The 25359-nt window shown below is 39.0% G+C and overlaps 1 protein-coding gene across 3 annotated transcripts in view; it reads left to right on the top strand.

Annotated features, from left to right (window-relative positions):
• The first annotated feature begins 945 nt into the window (after positions 1–945).
• Positions 946–25359, top strand: part of LOC136864314 (tyrosine-protein kinase transmembrane receptor Ror) — a 245381-nt gene continuing 220967 nt past the window's right edge. Inside the window, exons 1-4 of one of the 3 annotated variants that reach the window (XM_067141130.2) lie at positions 966–1102; positions 15301–15413; positions 16564–16747; positions 16836–16960. In XM_067141130.2, the coding sequence (XP_066997231.2) occupies positions 15322–15413; positions 16564–16747; positions 16836–16960 (401 nt within the window). In that variant the 5' untranslated portion in view covers positions 966–1102; positions 15301–15321. Of the gene's footprint in view, positions 1103–15205; positions 15221–15300; positions 15414–16563; positions 16748–16835; positions 16961–25359 lie in introns of those variants that run through there. The other 2 variants (XM_067141131.2, XM_067141132.2) reach the window with 2 other exon arrangements.

Here is a 25359-nt window from a genome sequence, read left to right on the forward strand (position 1 = left end):
ACAGTGGGGACTTCGAGGGCCCTGGGACCGCTACGGTAGCTGTGAAGGCACTTCAGGAACTCTGAAAAGTGGTGGTAAAAGGGGCTCTGGTTAAGACGCAGCAGGTCGTTATGCTACTTAGGTTCCAGAATGGGTAAAGAAAAGAAAAAGTAAATAAATGCAATGTAAATTTTAATCTTATACCAGTGGTACAGTATAATTTGAAGTAATTCCACATACTGTACATCAGATGACTATATTTGTATGTAGTACAGGAGATATTATAAGTAGAATTTTGTAAACAATGTAAATTTATTAAGGATGAGCTCTGTGTTTAATAGAAAAAATCGTTAGCGTAAATTATATAATATTGTATTATAGGAAAATTTTATTCTCTTGTTAATTTAATATTTAGTGCTTGACAATAATGTATTTTAGTGTACCATTTGCCACCGCGGTAAACACCTCATTTGCAAATAAAGAGATTTTGATTTGATTTGATTTGAGTTGATTGCATGTCAAGATATAGGCTACTATGACTGAAACAAACAATTCCTGTCGGTATATATCTTTACATTTTGTATTGAAGTACTTTTTGTGGATTATATGCTTATTTTCTCTAATTATTTCTCTGTCCACGGCACTTAGTTACTTTGTGTGACGCATGTTACTGATTGAACGGCCTAAACGTAGTTAGTAAACCCTGGAAATTAGGCCATCTAAAGAAACATGAAACCATAATGTTGCTTGAAATAGGCTGTAGAATGGTGACTATTATTTAAAATAACTGAGTAATAGTACATCTTTTGGACAAAACATGTATTATTTTAAATATTCGGTCAACTGGTAAGACTGTATTTCAGAATCGGTACAATTTTTCTTCCTTTAATTTTATTTGCTCAAAAATCTCTATGATGTTTTAATGCCTGATTCGTGTATAATATATACTCCATGATGTATCTAATATTGTTGTTTTACATGTGAGTGCGAGGGTGTGGTAATTTAAACAAATATTTGTGAAATGAACTGTCAGTATGCGGAATCGTTTTTATGTGGTTGCAGCTGCTCTTTTGCTTGATATATTGAGGATTATTTCCGCTGAAATTATGGTTAATGAAACCGGGTATGTAAGTGGATGTAAACATTCCTTAGTGTTCTGAATTCATATACCTGTATACTGTAGGCACATTATGTTATGTTGTGTTTAATGTGCGTACTATCGTGGTAATTTAGTAGTCTGGATCGTATAATGGTTATGTATTATTTTATGACGAACTGCCCAGATAGTCTGATGAAAATTTTGTGAGGTAAGTGTTGTGGACCTAAAAATTAAATAGTACCGTACTCGTCAGGACGCAGGAATTTGTTTAGTTAATTTTTCGTGAACACCTAAATAATAAACCAATTCCTTATAATATTCTTCTTGAAAACATGACATATTTTCCTATTGTTTCATTGTTATTGTCGAAGTGTAGTAATTGATTTGCCCAATTAATGAAGTGATAGTCATGAGTGTGGTTCACCTGCTCTGTTTAGGGGCTGTTTAATTGAAAATATATAGAAATAATTTTGCTATGTGTAAGTGAAATATGAGATCTCGATAGTTCGCTTTCCGATCAAGAAACTCGAGTGTTCTTGTGTTCAGTTATCAATTATTATTAGGGCTAGATGGGAGGATATTTCATTCATCAGATGCATAGCATGAGATACGAAGGCCTATTTCTATAGAGGTTTTTAAATTAGGGCACTAGATATATTGTATGAATACGTTGAAAGTATCTACGGTACGAATTAATTTATGCAAAAGATAGGATGACCGTAATTTTAGTTAAAAATCATTTAATTTAGTACTTCAAGTCATTTCTTTTCAGTTTTGGCTTAATTTATAACTGTGAGGTTCTTCATTCTGTCGATACTAATTTATGAATAAATGCATCTAGAAACTACCTAAAAAAAAAAAGCTTAATTTAAAGTATAATTCTATTATATAGCCCTATGTGTTTTCTTTGTTTCAGGTAGTTTCTAAATTTATTTATAAATTAGTTTTGACAGATTGATGAATCTAACAAATTATAAATTTAAAAATAATTTATTTTCTGTACATTTTCTCTTATTCATAGACTCACAGCTGCAATGGTAGGCAGCAGTTGTCAGTTGTAAGGAGTTTGGTTTGAAGGTTTATATGATTTATGAACTGCTAATAGGAAATGTCATATGGTTACATGTATTTAAAAATTGAATACTCTTTTGTATTTCAAAGTTGTATGGCACTTCAGTGTTCTGTGTGTTAGTGTGTAACGCTAATGTGACTTGATTGTTAGTCATCACATCAGAATCTCTTGAGTTGTACTCATGAGAATTGTGTCATTCTTATTCCTAGTACTTGTACTGAGGAAGACTACATAATTTTAAGCTGTGACCTGGATCACAGCAAATCATTGCAAAATTAAATTTATCACTGAAAGACTGTGGATTATGATGAAATTCTGTATGATGGCAGAGGTTATCTAAAATAACTTGCAGATGCAAACATTTATCTTTAGTGGGAGGCCTACATGTTGTTTATGTATCAGAGTTGAAGACATGGTTAGAATGTAGTTTGCATTAAGAATAATTTACATTAAAATACACAGATTTGTGTTATTAAGCCATACGGTAACAATCATATGGCCCCAGACGCTGTGTTGCTCGATAGCTGCAGTTGCTTAAGTGCGGCCAGTATCCAGTATTCGGGAGATAGTGGGTTTGAACCCCACTCTCGGCAGCCCTGAAGATTGTTTTCCGTGGTTTCCCATTTTCAAACCAAGCAAATGGTGGGGCTGTACCTTAATTAAGGCCATGGCCACTTCCTTCCCAGTCCTAGTCCTTTCCTGTTCCATTGTCGCCATAAGACCTATCTGTGTTGGTGCGACGTAAAGCCAATAGCAAAAAAAACAAAAAACAAAACAAAGACATATGATTTTGATGTTCCGTTTTACACTGTCAAATGACAGAGAAACTGGTGGGTGATCTGTGGGCGACTTTTAATTAATTTTGTCATTACATTACATATGCCGTCAGAGTTAAGTTTTATTCTAAGAGGCCTGCTTGTGGTATCAAATAGAATTTGTTCACTCCAATAATCTGACTATGCTTCGTTAGAACATGCAATCCGCAGATTTTGATTTCTGGCCAATGACTTTAATTCGAGAATATTAGAGGAATATTTATTGAACCACCTATTCAATACATTCCACAATTTATGTGGTTAGATTTTTACATGGTACTACAGACTTCTAAGGCATCTTGGGCTTGTTTCACACCTATACGGCTGCCGGGTAACCGGTGCCGGGTACACGGTTGTCAGGGCGAGAAGTGTACGAGACGTTTCACACTTGCCCGGTAAAAGCCGTTGCCGTATAAACGGCACCCGGCTGCCGTGCTCTTGTAGTAGGAAGCCAGCAGGCCCCACTGTACGGGCCGGCTGCCGGATGAACAAAACCAGATTGGGCGGGTAGTGGGGCTGTGAATCGGTGGAAGTTTACACATCTAGCCAGCACTGCAGCTGTCTACAGTCTTCTCGAGTGTTGTGTTTCCTTGTTTTTACGCTCTAGTGTATTGCGTATTTGTTCTTATGGCGGAAATTGACACAGAAAGTTTGCGCACTCATCCTAAACATACATACATACATACATACATACATACATACATACATACATACATACATACATACATACATTATCATTATAGACTGTTATGCCTTTCAGCATTCAGTCTGCAAGCTTCTGTAAATTTACTAAATGTCGCCACAATCCTCGATTTGCAAATAGTGTTGTGGCCTCATTTAGTTCTATACCTCTTATCTTTAAATCGTTAGAAACCGAGTCTAACCATAGTCGTCTTGGTCTACCTCTACTTCTCTTACCCTCCATAGCAGAGTCCATTATTCTCCTAGGTAACCTATCCTCCTCCATTCGCCTCACATGACCCCCACCACCGAAGCCGGTTTATGCGTACAGCTTCATCCATCGAGTTCGTTCCTAAATTAGCCTTTATCTCCTCATTCCGAGTACCCTCCTACCATTGTTCCACCTGTTTGTACCAGCAATCATTCTTGCTACTTTCATGTCTGTTACTTCTAACTTATGAATAAGATATCCTGAGTCCACCCAACTTTCACTCCCATAAAGCAAAGTTGGTCTGAAAACAGACCGATGTAAAGATAGTTTCGCCTTGGAGCTCACTTCCTTCTTACAGAATACTGTTGATCGCAACTGCGAGCTCACTGCATTAGCTTTACGACACCTTGATTCAATCTCACTTACTATATTACCATCTTGGGAGAACACACAACCTAAATACTTGAAATTATCGACCTGTTCTAGCTTTGTATCACCCACCTGACATTCAATTCTGTTGAATTTCTTACCTACTGACATCAATTTAGTCTTCGAGAGGCTAATTTTCATACCATACTCATTGCACCTATTTTCTAGTTCCCAGATATTAGACTGTAGGCTTTCGGCACAATCTGCCATTAGGACCAAATCGTCAGCATAGGCCAGACTGCTTACTACATTTCCACCTAATTGAATCCCTCCCTGCCATTTTATACCTTTCAGCAGATGATCCATGTAAACTACGAACAGCAAAGGTGAAAGATTACAGCCTTGTCTAACCCCTGTAAGTACCCTGAACCAAGAACTCGTTCTACCATCAAATCTCACTGAAGCCCAATTGTCAACATAAATGCCTTCGATTGCTTTTAATAATCTGCCTTTAATTCCATAGTCCCCCAAGTATGGCGAACATCTTTTCCCTCGGTACCCTGTCATAAGCTTTCTCTAGATCTACAAAACATAAACACAACTGCCTATTCCTCTCATAGCATTTTTCAGTTATCTGGTGCATACTGAAAATGTGATCCTGACAGCCTCTCTGTGGTCTGAAACCACACTGGTTTTCATCCCGTTTCCTCTCAACGACTGATTGCACCCTCCCTTCCAAGATGCCAGTGAATACTTTGCCAGGTATACTAATCAATGAGATACCTCGATAGTTGTTGCAATCCTTCCTGTTCCCTTGCTTATAGATAGGTGCAATTACTGCTTTTGCCCAATCTGAAGGTACCTTACCAACACTCCATGGTAATTTTACTACTCTATGAAGCCATTTCATCCCTGCCTTCCCACTATACTTCACCATTTCAGGTCTAATTTCATCTATTCCTGCTGCCTTATGACAATGGAGTTTATTTACCATCCTTTCCACTTCCTCAAGCATAATTTCACCAACATCATTTTCCTCCTCCCCATTTGCTTGGCTGTTCACAACACCACCAGGATGATTTCCTTTTACATTGAGAAGATGTTTAAAATATTCCCTCCACCTCTCCAGTGATTCCCTGGGATCTATTATGAGTTCACCTGAATTACTCAAAACACTGTTCATTTCCTTTTTCCCTCCCTTCCTAAGATTCTTTATTACTGTCCAGAAAGGTTTCCCTGCTGCTTGACCTAGCCTTTCCAAGTTGTTACCAAGATCTTCCCAGGACTTCTTTTTGGATTCAACAACTATTTGTTTCGCTCTGTTTCTTTCATCTACGTACAACTCCCTGTCTGCCTCGGCCCTTGTTTGGAGCCATTTTTGATAAGCCTTCTTTTTACGTTTACAAGCTGCTCTCACTTCATCATTCCACCAAGATGTTCGCCTTTTCCCATCTTTACACACAGTTGTTCCTAGGCATTCCCTTGCTGTTTCGACTACAGCATCCCTGTATGCCACCCATTCACTTTCTATATCCTGAACCTGCTTACTGTCTACTGTTCGAAACTTCTCACTAATCATATCCATGTACTTCCGTCTAATTTGCTCGTTCTGGAGAATTTCTACCCTTATTCGTTTGCAGACAGATTTCACTTTCTCTACCCTAGGCCTAGAGATACTTAGTTCACTACAGATCAGATAGTAGTCTGTATCATCGAAAAATCCGCGGAAAACTCGTACATTCCTAACAGATTTCCTGAATTCGAAGTCTGTCAAGATATAGTCTATTATGGATTTGGTACCCCTAACCTCCCATGTGTAGCGGTGAATAGCCTTATGCTTGAAGAATGTATTCGTAACAGCTAAACCCATACTAGCACAGAAGTCCAGCAAACGCTTCCCATTCCCATTAGCTTCCATATCTTCCCCACATTTACCAATCACCCTTTCGTATCCTTCAGTTCTATTCCCAACTCTCGCATTGAAATTGCCCATTAGCACTATTCTATCCTTGCTGTTGACCCTGACCACGATGTCACTCAGTGCTTCATAAAACTTGTCAACTTCATCCTCATTTGCACCCTCACATGGTGAATACACGGACACAATTCTAGTCCTAATTCCTCCAACTGACAAATCTACCCATATCATTCGCTCATTTACGTGCCTAACAGAAACTATGTTCCGTGCAGTGGTATTCCTGATAAAGAGCCCTACCCCAGACTCTGCCCTTCCCTTTCTAATACCCGTCAAGTACACTTTATAATCTCGTATCTCTTCCTCGTTATCTCCCCTTACCCGAATATCACTTACTCCTAGCACATCCAGATGCATCCTCTTTGCTGACTCAGCCAGTTCTACTTTCTTTCTTCCATAAGCCCCATTAATATTGATAGCTCCCCATCGAATTCCATTTCGTTCGCCAAGTTGTTTCCAAGGAGTCCCTCGCCTGTCAAATGGGAGTGGGACTCCATTACTCCCATAGGTCCGAGGCTTGCTTAAAATGTTCTGAGCTCGTTAAATTCATGAAGCAGGATGCTGCCCTACTTGCACATAGTCCAAGTGAGGATCTCTCCTCTAACGGGTTATGGACCACCGGTGAATTGTATAGTCCTAGCCGCCTGAGCACAGGGAGGGCCAGGACTCAGAATATGTCCGAGATGCCCACTCCCATTCCATAGTAACTGGTATCCCGACTCTCAGGACCACTTACTAGGCCATGGTTCACGAACTAGGACGTGACTACGGTAACCCACAAACGTGAACCACTCATCCTAAAATAGTTGAAAAATTTGTCGCTGTCATTTCTTAAGTCTTCAAAAAGTATAAAGAATGCCCCAACCTCGTGTCTTCTCATATTGACTGGATGCACCCATAGCAGTCTATTTTTTCTCCTTTTCTTTAAACGCCTATACAAGACCACAAATGCTAGTGATTTATTGCGTTCCATTCCAACCCACGATGTGTACACAACTGCTGCCGTGTTCTTGCCGTGTATAAGTGAGAAGGATTCCATTCTCGCCGGAGCCGGCTACTGGTTACCCGGCAGCTGGGTAGGTGTGAAATAAGCCTTAGCCGACATCTATATGGACTCAATCGAGCACACAAAAATAAAAACACAAATTAAAGGTATATATCTATGGTTGAGATATGTGGATGACACTTTTGTAATCATTGACAAAAATGCCACGAACAGCAGTGAAATCTTAGAGACTTTAAACAAAATTGACCCCAACATAAAGATCACTAAGGAGGACTTGGATAAGGGTTCTCTAATTTTTTTTAGATATAACGATTACACGTATTAATAATACATTTGAATTTCAAGTCTATAGAAAACCCACACAATCCGCAATAACCATAGGAAGTTCCTCTTTACATCCCAGTTCCCAAAAGCAGACATCGTTCCACAGTTTAATCTGTAGAGCTTTGAAAATCCCACTTTATCCTATTAACTTAAAATCTGAACTAAACTATATAAGGAACCTATTCAGAATCAATGGATTTAAAGTCGAGATGGTTAATCGGTTAATTAATAAAATACAAAATAAGTTGCCCACAAATCTCATACCAGACAAACCTAATAAAACTAATTTTGCCACATTCACCTACAATAGCCCAGCTGTCCATCAGATCGTGAACACTTTCGAGAAACATAATGATGATATACCTTTCAGAGCAGTGAACACAACTCAAAATATATTTTTTAATCATAATAAGATCAAATATAACAACAGTTATTTGGGTTCTGGTGTGTACAGGCTAACTTGCACACAGTGCAGATTTTCTTATGTTGGACAAACTGGACGGAGCGTCTACATGAGGTATATGGAGCATTATAATGCTGAAAAACATAACAAATACTCAGCTATGAGCACGCATATGAGGGAAGTAGGACACCGTTTTACATCAAGGCCCTATAGAAAAAGATCTTACAATTATCAGAAATATAGGTAAAGGAAAACTATTAGATGAATTAGAAAGCTTATACATTTTATTGAACCAGTCCTATAACAATAATCAGAATCTCAATGATGACACTGAGGTCAGAAGCCCATTACATGAAATGACGCCAAATTTATTGGAAGCTGTCAGTTCAGGTCGTAATAAAATCCCTCGAATATTTAAATCTATAACTTCGAAAGCTCCCTCCATCTCACCAAGTACTAGGCCCGCCCTTGCTACTTCAAGTAACTCCCCTCTAACAACAGCACTGATGCACACAGACCTGCTTACCCCTTCCCTCCCTCCACGTTCCTCACCACCTCTTCCACATAGATATGACTTGACTTATTTCCTGTGGCTCCTTCAGGAGCATAGGGTTTCAATGAATTTTCGCCAGCGGACTCTGCTGTGGGCCATCCAATGTAGTTCTCCCCAGGTTTTTCCTGCCTCACTTGCCTCCTCCAATACGGATCTCTTCCAGGTCTGCCGTGGTCGACCACGCTTTCGTTTTCCCTGTGGATTCCATTCCAGGGCTTGCTTCTCAATTGCTCCATCCTGCTTTCTCAACGTGTGTCCTATCCACCTCCACTTCCGTTGTTTGATCTGATTTCCAATGAGTGTTTCCCCAGTCACATCCTATAGATCTCCGTTACTAATCGTGTCCGGCCAATGAATGTTTAGGATCCTGCGCAAACACTGGTTTACAAAGGTTTGCAGCATCTTAGTAATTCCTGTAGTGACTTTCCAGGTCTCGCATGCATAGAGGAGGACTGACTTGACGTTACTGTTGAAGATACTCAGTTTCGTTCGTTGAGATATGGCACAGTTGTTGCACAGTGGATAGAGCTGCACAAATGCACCATTAGCCTTCCTTATGCGTGACTTAACATCCTCTGTAGCCCCGCCTTGTTTATCTACCATATTTCCCAGGTAGCAAAATTGATCTACATTTTCAATTCCCTGTCCATCTAAACAAAATCGTTCTTGGATATTTGAGAACAGCCTCATATCTTTGGTCTTACTGGAATTAATCTTGAGTCCTGTTTTTTGTGTCTCAGTTTCTAGCTCTTTGAGTTTCTCTTTCATATGCTGACAGGTGTGTGGCAGCAAGCAAATATCATCTGCATAGTCCAGCTCTTCCAGTCTCTCTAGCAGTCCCCACTGTAAACCCCTTCTTTTCTGCGTACACTTCCTCATGATATCGTCTAGCACCAGAAGGAAGATGATAGGCGACAAGACACACCCTTGCCTAACTCCGGAGGTCACTCCAAATGCTTCTGTTAGCTTGCCTTCATGAACCACCTGGCACTCATAGCCATTGTATGTCTCCTTAATCAGGTTGACTATCTTCCGTGGAATTCCATACTTCAGTAACAGGCGCCACATGACGACCCTGTCCACTGAATCGAAAGCCTTCTCAAAGTCCACAAAGAGCATATACGTATTAGAGTCCCATTCACAACTCTGCTGAATGATGATCCGAAGAGTGTTGATCAAGTCTACACCACTACGACTGACGGGAGCCGGCCTGCTCCTTCCTTAGCTTCTGCTCAGTTGTTGCTTTAATGCGGTTGAGGATGGTAGGGGTGATTACCTTACTGGGAATAGATAGTAATGTAATTCCTTCCCAGTTACTTATGTCTCCATTTTTAGTCAGCCTAACTATGAGCCCGTTCTTCCATTCCTTTGGCATTTTTTCCTCCTGCCAAATTTTCTTGAATAAGATACACTACCACTCATTAATTTCAATACACCCAATAATTGACAACTACTACTCTATAGATAAGGTCTATTAATGTGGGTACGGTTGAGGAAGCAAAGGAATAGTACAGCAGTTGTACACAGGTCATGATTTTTGTTTGTGGTCATCAAGATACAGTAGTATCCAACAAACAATGTTGTGTACATAAACGTTATGTACCTATCGGATATGCTTGTTTACCTATTTGCCGACGGACGCCGCATTTGGTGCACCTATGTTGTTCCCTGTAGTGAGGTGATATCTGCAGCGAACGGCAAGCATTGCCACGATACATAACATGTGGTTCCTGCATGTCAGTTCCTTCATGACAGTTGAAGTGTGCACATCGCTAGTATGGCTCCACGAGTGGAGATATCCATAGAAAAACGTGCTGCAATTGTAGCACTTAGCCAAGCAGGTTTATCTGTTCGCCAAATTGCGAAACAGTGTAGAGTGTCTTTAGGGGGAGTGCAATACACCCTTCACCGCCAGAAGACAACAGGCAGCAATAAGGACATTCCACGACCAGGACGACCTCGTAAAACAACTAAAAGCGATGATAAATATATCAGAATTACCAGTAAGAGAAATAGATTCAAAACAGCACCCCAATTTCATGCAGAATTGGTAGAAATGAACACAACAACAATATCTGTTGCAACAGTAAACAGGAGACTGATAGAAGCCAGCTTGAAATGGTGTCACAGCAAGGAAACCCCTTCTAAGGCCCATGAATAAACAGAAGAGACTTGAATGGGCTAGAAAACATCGTAATTGGACATCGGAAGAGTGGACGAAGGTGTTATTCACCGATAAATCAAAGTTCGCGATTTTTGGAACCAAAAGGAGAATATTTGTTTGCCGATTTGTAGGGGAAAGGGTAGCCTAGCAGTGTATTCTACCTACAGTTAAACACGGTGGAGGTTCTATTATGGTTTGTGGATGTTTTGGCGGAGATAGAGTTGGCGACATTGTGAGAATAGAAGGATGTATGGATCAGAAGCAGTACCACCGCATACTCCACTATCATGCAATACCAAGTGGATTGCGCTTAATATGGAAAGGGTTCACCTTACAACAGGGTAATGACCCAAAATATCGGTCGGCATACTGTACGAACTACATTGCATCAAACGAAAAACAGAAAGTACTGAAATATATGGTATGGCCGTCCCAACCCCCAATTGTAATCCCATTGAAATTTTCCGGGATGAAGTGGACAGACGTATCGGGGAAGTTAATATATCCAGCAAGGAATATCTCTGGTATATTGTTAAGGTGTGTGGAATCATATAGATTCACGATACCTACAAAAACTGATTGACAGCATGCCTCGTTTGTGAGGCAGTCATTAAATCCAAAGGAGGATACTTTGATGAAAGTAAAATATAATGTTTGTGATTGTATTATATATGTGTAAGTTAATATAACTATCTTTTGTGAAAAATAACGTTTGATTTGTGTTGTAAATCTTAAATACCAAGGTGTATTGAAATTAATGAGCGGTAGTGTATATAATGCTGCAGCTGTTACATCTATTTCAACTTTTAAGCTTCAGGTGGAATGTTGTCTAGCGTTGGAGACTTCCTGCTTTTAATCTGTTTTAGCGCTTTTCTAATCTCTTCTATTGAAGGCTCATCAACACGGATGCGCGCATCACCGTCCCATTCCTCTTCTTCGACTTTATCTACCTGATCATTTCCTCGATTGAGTATTTCCTCGAAATGCTCTTTTCATCTAGCTAATTGTTCATGTTCTCCAGTAAGTATAGTCCCTCCTTTACTATGAATGGGACACTTCTGCCTATAACTCCTCTTGGATAATGTCCCCGTTATCCGATACAGTTCCTTCACATCACCTTTATTTGCAGCTATTTCGGCTTGGCTTGCGTATTCTTCGACCTGCCTACGTTGGTCATTGTGAGCACTCCTCTTTACTTGTCCAACTCACTGTATTTCTTCTGATGTTCTCTTTTAATGTGCCTTGTCCTAGAGTTGAGGATAAGTTGCTTCGTCCTCTCCGCTGTTTAATCTTCTCCCATCTCTCTTCTGACATCCAGTCTTTCTTCAGCAACTCTCTATGACCTAATGCCTCTTTGCAGGTCTCTGTTAAAGTCTTTTTTATGGCTTTCCATGTTTCCTTGCTTCTAGATCTAGGACATCAAACCAGTTTTTCAACTGTAACTTAGTTTTCTACTATCGGTTCCTTCTTCAGCTTACCAATGTCATAAAGTCTACTTTGCCTCTGGGAAATTCTTATGTTTGCTGATATCTTAAATTTAAACCAAGCCATCACCAAGTGATGATCAGATCCAATATCCGCTCCTCTCTTATTTCTCACATCTTGACGCAAGCCCCTCCATTTACGACTTACTGCCACATGATCAGTTTGATTCTCTGTGCGATGGTCGGGCGACACCCATGTGACTTCGTCACTCCTTGTGTGGGAAAAGCGTTCCTCCAATAACCAGATCATGTTCTGCACACAAGTTAATGAATAATTCGCCGCTCTCGTTCCGCTCACCAAGCCCATGCTTTCCCATAATGTGTTCCACTCCTTCATTGTCTTTTCCCACTTTTGCGTTAAAGTCTCCCATGAGCAGGACAACTTCATTCCGTTTTATTTTCTTTAAAACGCCTGTTAATGCTGCGTAGAATTCCTGCTTTACTGTCTCTTCAGACGGCTCGGTTGGGGCATAACACTGCACTATGCAGATATTTGCGTATGTTACTCTGAAAACGAGCTATGATAATTCGCTCTGATATAGGGTGCCATTCCATGAGTCCCTGCTTTGCTTTCTTGCTCAGTAACAGTCCAACACCGTCCCTTGCAAACTCTGTTCTCGCCCTGAGTACAAGAGGGTCATTCCATTCCGGCACTTCATTTCTCCAAAGTCATCCCACCTCACTTCACTTAAACCAAGAAAATCCAGTCGGTAATTCTCCATTTCTCTGATGATCTGTTTCAGCTTCCCAGGTTCTTTCATTGTACGAACATTCCAACATCCAAATCGTGTTACCTGTTTCGTGCTAAAGGTCGTCAGCTTTTTGTCCGTCCGGCAATTTTTCATCTCTGTCTCTTTAATAGGTTTATTTAAGAGCTTACAAGTTATTGGCCCATAAACTCAGAGTGCCTTGGTGGGGCTGCTACCTTAAGGCCAAGGCACTGGGCCTTACACGGATGTTGATGTATATACTGAAGAAAGAGCATTTCCTCTCCTCTTCTTAACAGTGTATACTTCGGTTATACCGCCGGTACTCGGTTGCCATTTACCCAGTCTGTGATAACAGGGAGCGCCGCGAGAAGGTTGGGTTTGACATTTGGCTGAGAGAGGCTATGTATTACGCATCATCAGCCCTTGCTCCCCATAACTTTCACTTATGTCAACTAAATCTCCATTTAGTTGACAACTTGTTGACAACATTAGCAGTAATACCTCACAGCACAGCAACTCCTGTTTTATAATGAAGTGTGTAAATTCAACAGACATTGGTCTCTCACTTTACAAAAATGTTAATTTGCTTGCGGGTCGAACATTCCCTCAGATATTTTGAACTTCGAGTACTGAAGGCCACATAAGTTTAACAGTCTATAAAATGAAGAAGATCCATTTTAGTTTCAGACACGTATATTTTTAGACTGACTAAGTGATAATTTTAGATTGTTATTTATCAATACTTTTAAACAAATTCAGTGTCTGCTTATGTTTTTAGATGTTATGTATTGCTAGTTTTAAGACACCACAGTGTTACAACACTAATAGTCTAATATCACATTGTAATAATAGATAGGCCCCACAAATAATTGTTTTAAGATTGAGTTAGTCTGATGATACCCATTAATAAAGGGCGAAACATGTACCTTAGAACTCTGTAGTACCACGTAAAAATCTAACCGCATAAATTGTGGAATGTATTGAATAGATGGTTCAATAAATATTCGTGTAATATTCTTGATATAAAGTCACTTTCAATACGAAACAATTTTAAGAATAATAACAATTTCTTTTTTACTAAGGACCGGGCGAGTTGGTCATGCGGCTAGGAGCGCGCGGCTTTGAGCTCACATCTGGGAGATAGTGGGTTCGAACCCCACTGTCGGCAGCCCTGAAGATGGTTTTCCATGGTTTTCCCATTTTCACACCAGGTAAATGCTGGGGCTGTACCTTAATTAAGGGCACGGCCGCTTCCTACCCATTCCTAGACCTTTCCTATCCCCTCGTCGCCTTAAGACCTATCTGTGTCGGTGCGACGTGAAGCAAATAGCAAAAAAAAAGTTTTTACTAAGGCCAAGTATATATATTGCCTCTGTTAACTATTCTTATTCAATTTCCTTTTTAATGTAACGTAGACTGTCGAGCGAGTAAGACAGTGGAATCTGGCTGTATTTTTGTAAAAGTTAAACTGTGCCTTTGAGAGGCTTGGATCTTGTAAATTTTGGAGAATTGTCTCCTGAAAGTAATTGTGTGGAGCAAAATCCGCTCTTTTAATGCAGTAAATTTTGGGAACTCTGTCTCCTAGAGGAGGAGTTATTGAAGGGAGCAGTGGTTGCTCTTGTGAAAATTGTAACTGGGGAGCTTCAAGCTCACATTGTAAAATAATGGTTGCCTGATTGTTCTAGGCTTTTCTATTATCATCGCTCTAGCTCACGAGCTAACATCATCTTCCAATTGTTATTCGATGTTGTTCATCTAAGTTCCACTTTACAAATAAAGATATTTATAAAATCCTTATCAATACAAATCAGCTCATCTGTTAGATGGAACAAGGTGTATACATGTTTCAGCCTATTCTCAAGGCCATCTTCAGTAGCAGAACAGATTATTACATAACACAAACAAATTAGACTGTCGAGCGAGTAAGACAGTGGAAGTAAGACAGCGAACATTGTAGAGAGAAAAATCACAAATACACAACAATAGACCAAGATTTAAAGATCTTATACTATGAACAGAAAGGTCCCTTACTTAATATATTAGAGAATATTTATATAGATATCGACCATTATAACAATCCCGTGCACAACTTAGATGAAATCAATGAAAAGAAAAATATATTATTGGAAACCTTTGTCCCGCTTATCTGTGAACAATTTATTAATAAAAACGAGTTTCACTACTGACATTGTAGAACAAGTCCCGCCCTTCCTTCTACACCCTCCTCCTGCGACTCACCTTCGCCCCTCCCTCGCCATTCCCCCACCCAACCACATCGGCACAGATACACGGTAAGCCACACACAAGCTTAGTTGTCAATGTGACTTGAGATTGACAAGGTCATTTCCATTCGAGACGACAACTTCTATTTACAAGTAAGTTAATTGAGTTTTCTTTTCTTACATTATTTTTTGACTCGTTTTTCATCCACTCATAATTTCTTCTCTCATTACAGATGTAACACACATTTTAATCCATGGTATTGACGGTCTCACTACACTGCCTAGCAAGTGTTTTCATTTTAACAGTCAGCAAGTTTTATTTTGTCAATCAAGAACGACCCATCAGGTGAGAGGACTTTGTACCTCAGTATGTTTTTAATTCATCAATCATGATCACTGTCATTTCACTTCATCAAGATTTTTAATTTGTTTGTGTTATGTAATAATCTGTCCTGCTACTGAAGGTGACCTTGAGAATAGGCTGAAACATGTACAGACCTTGTTCCATCTAGCAGCTGAGTTGATTTGTATTGATAAGGAGGATTTTATAAATATTTTTATTTGTAAAATGACAACCGTCAATACGGAATAAGATTTGTAACTTGCAACATCTAAGTTCTAATTCCAACTGTGATTTGTTGTTGTTTAAAGTTGAAATCTGAAAAGAAAAAGAAAAACAAGCAAAGAAATAAAGTTTTTGAATTTGAGTTTCAAATTAAAATTTGCTGTTTTCTCTATCCATTCTATCCAGGAAATAGGCAGGGAAGTGATGGTAATGTACAGCTCTTAGGTTGAAACCCTGTAAATTAGCCACGCCTTCTGACACAAGCAGCGTCTTAAGTCTAATACCATATCGTCGGCTCCCTTGCACAATAGAGAGGGTAATACCAAGGTCACGCTGTATTCAGTGCTTCTCTCTCCTTTCGCGTAATTAGGGCTCCAGCCTCCGAACTCGTGCAGTGTCGTTCATATCCTGGACAGAACATAAAATGCTGTTTGCAACCAAATATTTAATAAATTAATGTGAAAAACTGTACATATATCTTCCCAACATGTCTGGTAACTTGGTATTGAACAGTTTCAATATATAAATAGCTTTTTAGAATAAGTTATGTTGTAAGATGAGTAATTGAATGATCACCAAACATTTTAAAAGTGAAAGTTCCTTTGAAAACTTCAGGTGAAACAGAAATATCCCATTTCTGCTTTCTCAATTTCAAACATTATTGATTTTTTTACTGTAAAATATTAATAATAATAATAATAATAATAATAATAATAATAATAATAATAATAAGGCCTCATCTGCCATGTGCAGAAATTTTTATTTCATGCCATTTAAGCTGCCTGCATGTGTTTCAAAGTTCCACTTACCACATGGCAGAGAAACCTAACTCTGTTTATCAACCTATTGTTGTTTTTAACCTTTACATGATGAACACTCACAACCTGAAGGTTTTATAATAATGAGAAAAAATCTTATTTCATGATTTCAGGTCTTTTGACTTCCACAAACAAATAATTAACAGCACAGAGACTATGGTGATCTCAGAATTGGGACTTTTAAGCCCCAAGGAAGAAGACAAACAAGAAAATGGATTTCATGTGGACACAGTAGTTCCAGATACTGTCACAGTTGCTTATGGAGACGAGGTAGCAGAAATAGAAGGTGTATGCCAGGTATGATTATGTGTGTGGTAACTATGACATTTGATGAAATAATTTTAATAGAATGTAATGAGTTCTTATATTTCCTTACTGTCCACAGATATACCGTGGTACAAGATGTAGCAATTATTTGGGCAACAAGACTGTACATGTTCCTCCCCCACAAACTCAAAGGCTGTTGGAGGAGAAATTAGCTAATGCCTTCAAGGTTATTGACCATTCTGAGTAAGTTTTTTATTTTTGTGTCATGTATCGTTGGACAAAGTATGTATATGATCCGTATGTGCCCAGGTAAGAAAGCTAACTGGAGCAATATATATATATAGGAAATAGATGGAGAGCAGCAGCGTACCTTAACTGAGCTAACTGAGGCCATGGTCACTTCCTTCCCAGTCTTACTCTTGTCCTATCTCATTGTCTGTGGCTGTGATAATGCAGCGTAAAACCCATAGCAAAATAAATATATGAAAATAACAAACTTGATCTAACAAATACCAGGAGAGAGAATACAGTCTGCACACTGTATCTCACCAGAGATGGGTCTGGGCGGGTAGTGTATATAGAATTGTAATATACAAAGTGCCTAAAATTTCGGATTTAATGCTACATGCAATAAGGAGAACTGTTCCAACGAAAACATTTATTGAAGAGATTCAAAACACTTTAACACTATGTTCTGACCATTATTTGATAATGTCAAGTATTGAAATATACCATATTATATTCTAAGTTAGACGTGCGGTTAGGGGCGCGCGGCTGTGAGCTTGTATCCGGGAGATAGTAGGTTTGAATCCCACTGTCGGCAGCCCTGAAGATGGTTTTCCATGGTTTCCCATTTTCACACCAGGCAAATGCTGGGGCTGTACATTAATTAAGGCCACGACCGCTTCCTTCTAACTCCTAGGCCTTTCCTATCCAATCGTCGCCATAAGACCTATCTGTGTTGGTGCAACGTAAAGCCACTAGCGAAAAAAAAAGTCTAAGTTATACCCTAATATATTCATACACACATACAAAAATGACGAGTCTGCTGTCACTGGGGTGGAATGCTGGTAATATTACAATTGAAAAAGCCTAAACAGTTGTAATACTTTAATATTTGCAAGTGATGAAATTAAATTATGGTTCTCTTTCAGGAAATTAGTGACTTCAAAATATCGTAATTTGCAATTGGTGAAATTAAATTATGGTTCACTTCTGGGAAACTTGTGACTGGTTAAAAAAAATCATTTAAAGTCTGATTATACAGTATAGGCTTCTGGTTCTAAAATGTTTAATTGATATGCGCATTAAGTAACTAAATACTGTAGGAATCATTTTCAGTATCTTGAACTGAATCAATAATCAATACTTTAAGGGGAGTTTGAAAGGCCTATCCTGCCAATGTTAAATATGCCAAGATTATGTTCCTATATTTTTGGAACCAATGAAGATACGACTCTGAATTTTTTACAGCTGACATTTCTATATTATTGATGTTGACGGAAGCAGAATTAAAATATAGAAACCAAAGGAACGAGATATATTAATGTTTTTATAAGGTGCCATTTTTTACACCAAATATTTGAAGATGGACACCCCTTACTTCATGTCTATGGAAACCTGTGCTATGATTCTGCTTCAGTAAGGACAGTAAGATATAATAAAGCATCTCACAAAGTTTCATGTATGTATCACAAGTAGTTTTTCAGATACAGGAACATTAATTGTAAAAAAAGTCATTTTGAGAAAATCAGGTTTAAAACTTGAAATTATAAGAACTCGCTCAGATTTTAAAATTAAGGCTCAAAAGCACCTTGCAGCATAGTCAATATGCTCTTCCTGGTATCCCTCCTCTAAAAACCTTTTCCTTCGCAATGACTTTGCTGCTTTGGTGTTGATCTCTGCTGCACGCTGTGCCTTGGCAATTCTTAATTTGTCTAAATGTTGCACTCCCTTCATAGTATGACGGCCAGGGTTGATGTTGAGATGCAATAACACTCTTACTCTTCCTATGTTCCCACCATTAAATGTTAATACAGCATCACTGACTCCCCATTTCAAAGTTCTTAACCCCACAAATTAATATAGTTTTGGGCACTCGACTCCAGATAATGTTGAAAGACTCGTTGGGATTCTGAGTGCGCCCATGTAGACACTTTCTGAGAAGGTCCGGATGAGCAAGGTCTCTGTAGATTGGCTTGATAGCATCCATAACTGCTTCAGGTATAGAATTATTGTGCTCAAAATACTCTCCTGAAACTTCAGCCTTCCGGATCCCAGTTCTTCAAAGTGTTTACCTAATTTAGATCCACTTTCACTGGTAGGGGGCGTGTCAGTCTTGTTGTTTGGTGTCACATTTTGACAACCTGGTTCTACACTGTTGGCGGATTCTACCTCATGTGAACCACAAGGTCTTATTATTTAATTTAATTTCCGGGTTGAACCGTGTTGTACTTGTACGCATATCACGTACAACACGGTTCAACCCCGAAATTAAATTAAATAATTCTTCACACCGTGGAAGCTTCACTTCTAAGACACAAGGTCTTGTGTTTTAGTATGCCGGTTGCCACAAAACTTATGTTTCCCAAAACTTCTAGGCATATTTAAACTTTGTTTACCAAAATAAGTGCAATCAAACTACACGGAAGCACTTCTAGAGACACTAATTCACATGAAACTCAACATTCTTTACACAAAAGCAATCATAGTAGCAGACATATTTGAAACAGAAGAGTAACAGAAATTGAGCACCGAGTATTCTCTATCGATAGGCGAAAACCACTGCCTTCTACGTGCAGCAGTTTCAGAGATATTCGTAAATAAAGAGATGCATGTCCGAAATCAACCTGCCTGACGGCTATGCAAGCAATGTTATACAATTAAAAATAAAATACTTCTAGCAGTCGCACAGAGATAAATTATATACCATTTTATTCATGAAAATCTAAATAATATTGTAGGACTTATTTTGGAAAATGTCAAAAAATTCACATTTTTTTGCTTTCAAACTCCCCTTAATATTGAAATATCTGGGGTGAGTGGCTCAGACGATTGAGGCACTGGCCTTCTGACCCCATCTTGGCACGTTCGATCCTGGCTCAGTCGGGTGGTACTTGAAGGTGCTCAAATACATCAGCCTCCTTGTTGGTAGATTTACTAGCACGTAAAAACTCCTGCGGGACTAAATTCTAGCACCTCGGCAACTCCAAAAACCATAGAAAAAGTAGTTAGTGGGACGTAAAGCCAATAACATAATTATTTCAAGTGGAGCAACATGCTTCCCCTAGTGTACTGTCAGTGCATTGTCCTACACCAGAGGCTTGCAGTGGTGTCTCAACGGCGCACTAGCCGCCAGCGTCTTGGAAAGGTATAGCATTCCAACTGATGAGCCCACCGCTGCATTGGGGTGAAGCGCTAGTAATTTTACAATTGAAAAAGCCTTGGAGAGCTTAAATGTTTTAATATTATTATATTGAAATATATCAATTGTTTCTATGTGATTGATTGGTGGGTGATACATTGTGATATATTGTGGTTTTCATTGCAAACTTTGCCCAAAACCGCAAAGTGAATGGTGAAATACATAGAAGTTTGCAAAGAAAACATGAATTATTTGAGAATTCATGAATAAATGATAAAAGTACCGAAATTCATGGTACATCGTGACTGCAAAACATACACAAATAATGCAGTAGACATTAAAATTCTTTTTACAATTTAGTATAATTCATGAAAGAAAACGTTTGAAAAAATAAGGGGTCCCTAACAGTTGCTAAGAGAATTGGTGCACAGTGGTGTAAGTTCCTTGCAACTGCACTTTTCTTGGACACATTTGAACCTATGTTTTAAAATTTAAATTACGAAATGTACTATGGTAGTAGGTAGAGTCCCTCTTCAGAGTAAGCCCTGCTCAGGGAGTGCTGCTGCTGCCTATGAGAGTCCCAGAGCACATGACTTGGTGTGTATCATCTGGTAAGTGTCCCAGCTCAGGGTTACAAGTGAAGACTTTAATAGAATGTACAGTGGAGAAGATATACTTCGGAACAGTGCAGGTTGCGGATGAGGCAGCTCAGTAATGAGGAAATAATGTGAGCATATTATGCATCAGCAGCGTTTGTTTCCCATGCTAGGGGCGACTGCAAGGGAGCCTGTTCCCCATATAAGGGGCGGCCTGAATAATTGCTGTCAATGGCTCTAAAATGCCTTTGGAAGTGGCGACCCGATCGTGTGACAATAGCCTGAAAATGGGTGATGGTATACTATCAACACCCTGACCTGGTGAGAGATGGACAAGAGGAAATGAAAACAATGATGATGAATGTAATTTACATGTTAAACTGTTTGATTGATGTTTTCTATATTCACACGTTTGTTGTGGGTATTCACAGGGTTTGTATCTACACGAAAGATGAATTATATTTAATTACCGTAAATTTAAGTATGATAAAATATTAATTGCAAGGATCGTACATTATCATGCACTCTTTTTTTTTTTTTTTTTTCCAGCAACTATACATTCATATGGGCTAAAACTTTTCAAAATATGGACAAATATTTAATTAAAAATCCTTCCTTAATCGTGATTGACAGGTCCCACATTTCACTTGGCTTCATACGCACAAGTCACACCACTCAGCAGCTGTATGGAGACAGGTTTGAACACAGCTCTGTTAGCTATCTCAACACATGACTGCTGTTCTTTGGCTACATTCCAGACAAGGCCAATAACTTGCACAATCAACTCACGTGACTGCTCCACACACTGTCACTCGGCTCGCCAGGTGCAGGTCTTTTGAATTGACGCCCGTAGGCGACCTGCATGTTGTGATGAGGATGAGATGTTGATGATGATGAAGACGACACGTACACCCAGCCTCCGTGCCAGCGAAATTAACCAATTATGCTTAAAATTCCCGACCCTGCCAGGAATCGAACCTGGGACCCCCGAGACAAAAGGCCAGCACGCTAACCATTTATACCTGCTGATGAAGTTCTAGTATCTACAGGGTGTGGCCAGAATGTGCAAGTTCTAATTTTGTCTTCCAGAAAATCCACCAGATGAAAAGCACAATACAGGGAAATGTGATACATTTCCTCTGACTGGCTGGGAGGTTCCGAGCGTGACTCTCACATCCCTTCCAGGAAATACCATAGGGGGGCTTCCAGAGGGCTGGCAGTCGCATGACGGCATAAAAAAAACCTTTGAAAGAATGCAGTTAGATTTTATTTTTTTGTGTAACCCTGTAAGGACCAGGTATATTCAAGGAAGGCACACAGCTGTTTAGCATGTGGCATGGTGAAAAAGACCAAGCAGTTTCAGGCCTGTATTTTTCACATCTCCTTTCAGGAATCTATTTCTTACGTTGTAATAATGGTTTCTTCAGGAATTTTTTCCAAAATCTTGAGAAGACAACCTGTTTTCGCATGACATAATCATAAGCAGTTTGAATAAAATTTATATTTTAATATAAACAATATTTTACATATACAGCAGAACCCCGTTTATCTGAAATAAAGGGGGTGGAGCCACTTTGCTTGACACAGTTTTTTTTTTTTGGACGACTCATGGTAAATATTTTTGGAAGTTAAATGTTGAAACAAAAAAATGCATAAACTCCGTTAAGCAAAGGTGCATACTGTATATTAACATTAAAATCTTTAGATAATGTGACTCATTGTATAAAATCATTGATTTTCTTGTGAATTATCTTGGTGCAGCTATGTCATGACACCGTTTAATTAAGAATACATCAGCTGGTATAGATTTGTTGCTTTGTTCAACAAAGCACAAAGCAGTCTGAAATAATGAAACAATTTCTTTAACAATGGGGTAAGAAAAGCATTCAAACTACAGTATAAAACCCACAAGGCCAGTGGAACGACCTTGGTTGAAAGAAAAATATGGAGAAGGGTCGCTGGACTTCCCTGGTTTCCTAACAGAAGCTGCAGTGTAGTCCGAGCAGTAAACAAGATGAAACTCCCGCATCTGAAACAATGTTAATTACAGTCTAAATCTCCATGACAATGAATAGAGTAATAATAATAATAATAATAATAATAATAATATTGCAGTAGTAATATTTCCTGCTTGTTCAAGAAAAATTGTATCGTGTACATGTCCTCAAAAATCATCATTTGAAGACCTAATGGATGCTGTTTTGTTTTATGCTACACGTGTATTCTGGTATAAGTCGTGATATAAAAATAGGGTTTGCCTAGTAGCTCTCAGCACATATAGCAAGAGAATTACTAATACCAACAGCTTAGAATGAGAGGGTAAAAACAAAATATTAAAATACAATTTTGCCAGAGCATTTCATTCAAGCCAGGTTTTGGTTAAGTGGGGTTCTACTGTATACTATAAAAGTTTTGTAAATGTTGGAATAAAATATCTTTAGCTTCTATACTAAGGAAAATTTATGTATTGCAGATGCGATATTTACGTTCCGTACTTCATTTTCCGTATTATCACAACATTTGTAGGAGTTTGGATTGAAAGTAGTTGACAAAATATTGTCAACATGCCCTGGACAGCAGTAAGCATACTGTAGAGTCTCGTTAATTCGAACTAATTGGGATCGGAGTCTGTTTGGATAATGAAATTTTTGGGTTAACCGGAAAATATTTTCTAATAATAATGTTATTGTTTTTACGCCCCTCTAACTACTTTTACAGTTTCCGGAGATGTCTAGGTGCCAAGATTTTCTCCCGCAGGAGTTCTTTTACGTGCCAGTAAATCTACTTACACGAGGCTGACATATTTGAACACCTTCAAATACCACCGGACTGAGCCAGGATCGAATGATATTAGCGAATGGATGGAAGCTGACTGTCATCAATTACAAACAGGCCAAGAAATTATAGTTCTGGTGGAAAAAGTATCTGGAGTTGATGAGGAACAGAGCGACGACGAAGAAGACCACAATGAACAACTAGTGTCACATTCAGTTGCCGCAGCCGCCTTAGAATTTGCTGTACGCTATGTCGAGCAACACTCCGCTACTACGCCAACTGATGTGATGTTTATGAGACGCTGGTTTAACACTGCACCTTCGAGTAGGTTCCAATCACTACGGCAAAGTAAACTAACAGACTTTGTAAAGATAGGCCTAAACGACCAGTGATTGATGGTTTATGATGTGTAATTATGTTTACATTAAGTTATTCTAGTAAAATACGACTAATAAAATGCAAGTAAATCTTCATTCTATAATATGTTCTTTCATTTCAATAAGGAGAATTTAAAAAAAAAAATTGAATATTTCAGTTCGTATTAACGGGACTCTAGTGTATATTGTTTGCCTACACTTTGTAGACACAGACCCAGAACCTCTGAATAACACAGATACACACCTACAATATAACACATTGAAATCGACTCACCGAGCTCGATAGCTGCAGTCGCTTAAGTGCGGCCAGTATCCAGTAATCGGGAGATCGTGGGTTCGAACCCCACTGTCGGCATCCCCGAGGATGGTTTTCCGTGGTTTCCCATTTTCACACCAGGGAAATGCCGGGGCTGTACCTTAATTAAGGCCATGGCCGCTTCCTTCCACTTCCTAGGCCTTTCCTATCCTATCGTCGCCATAAGACATATCTGTGTCGGTGCGATGTAAAGCACAAATATGCTTTGTAATGCACACACTATGGCAGCCTTCTTGGCATTTGGTACACACAGTTCTTTATCTTTTCCTGTAACTCCTTCTGTCTTACTGCATGACCAACATGTTTTTTTCTTCTTCCTTGGAGTTTGACAAGTTCCACATGTCCTCGAAAATCATCATTTGAAGGCCTAATAAATGCTGATTTCTTCTCTGGGAATCATTCTTCACGCACATCATCAATTACTGAGACAAGAAACCGATACCTTGCCATGAATTTGAAACTATGTTTAGTACAGTTTTCTTTGTATAAGATATACATATTAAATGTCATTCTGGAAAATATATTGAATACCATTTTCTTCCCTATACTTTATCGTAGGCTGCTCGACGAGGTAACTATACAGCATGGTATCATTTGTATCGATCTCTCCCATAAACGTAGTCACAGACCCTTCTTGCTTTCACTGTCACAGTTTCTTGCCCATGCTTCCTTTTTATCTTTTCTTGATCATTTATTTCTGTGTTTGTCGGCAGTAACAATACAGGGTATTTCTGAGATTTCTTCTTGCTGTAAGCCAAACTGATAATATTGTCTTTCCTCATGTATATCTTCCTTCCTACATATAGTTTTCAGCTTGTTTGGAATACCTTTCCTATTATGTCTCAGAGTGGCAGTAAAAAAATTGTACTTTCACTGTAAAGGTAACTAGCAAGAGGAACACTTGAAAAAAGGTGTGCTGAGCAAGTGGCCACGTCATTTGGGTCATGTAGCTTTCAGCTTGCATTCAGGAGATAGTGGATTTGAACCCCCACAGATGGCAGCCCTGAAGGAGGTTTTCCATGATTTGCCATTTTTCACACCAGGCAAATGCTGGGGCTGTACATCAATTAAGGCCACGGTTGCTTCGTTCCCACTCCTATAAGACCTATTTGGGTTGGTGCGACATAAATCAGATTATTTAAAAAAAAGTTATCTGCATATGTGGTAACCCTTGTTTAGAGGGCCGCACAAATTTAACAGCTTCACTACCGCAG

Source organism: Anabrus simplex, chromosome 2 (assembly GCF_040414725.1).
Source record: "Anabrus simplex isolate iqAnaSimp1 chromosome 2, ASM4041472v1, whole genome shotgun sequence".
In the NCBI taxonomy this organism is placed as follows: domain Eukaryota; kingdom Metazoa; phylum Arthropoda; class Insecta; order Orthoptera; family Tettigoniidae; genus Anabrus; species Anabrus simplex.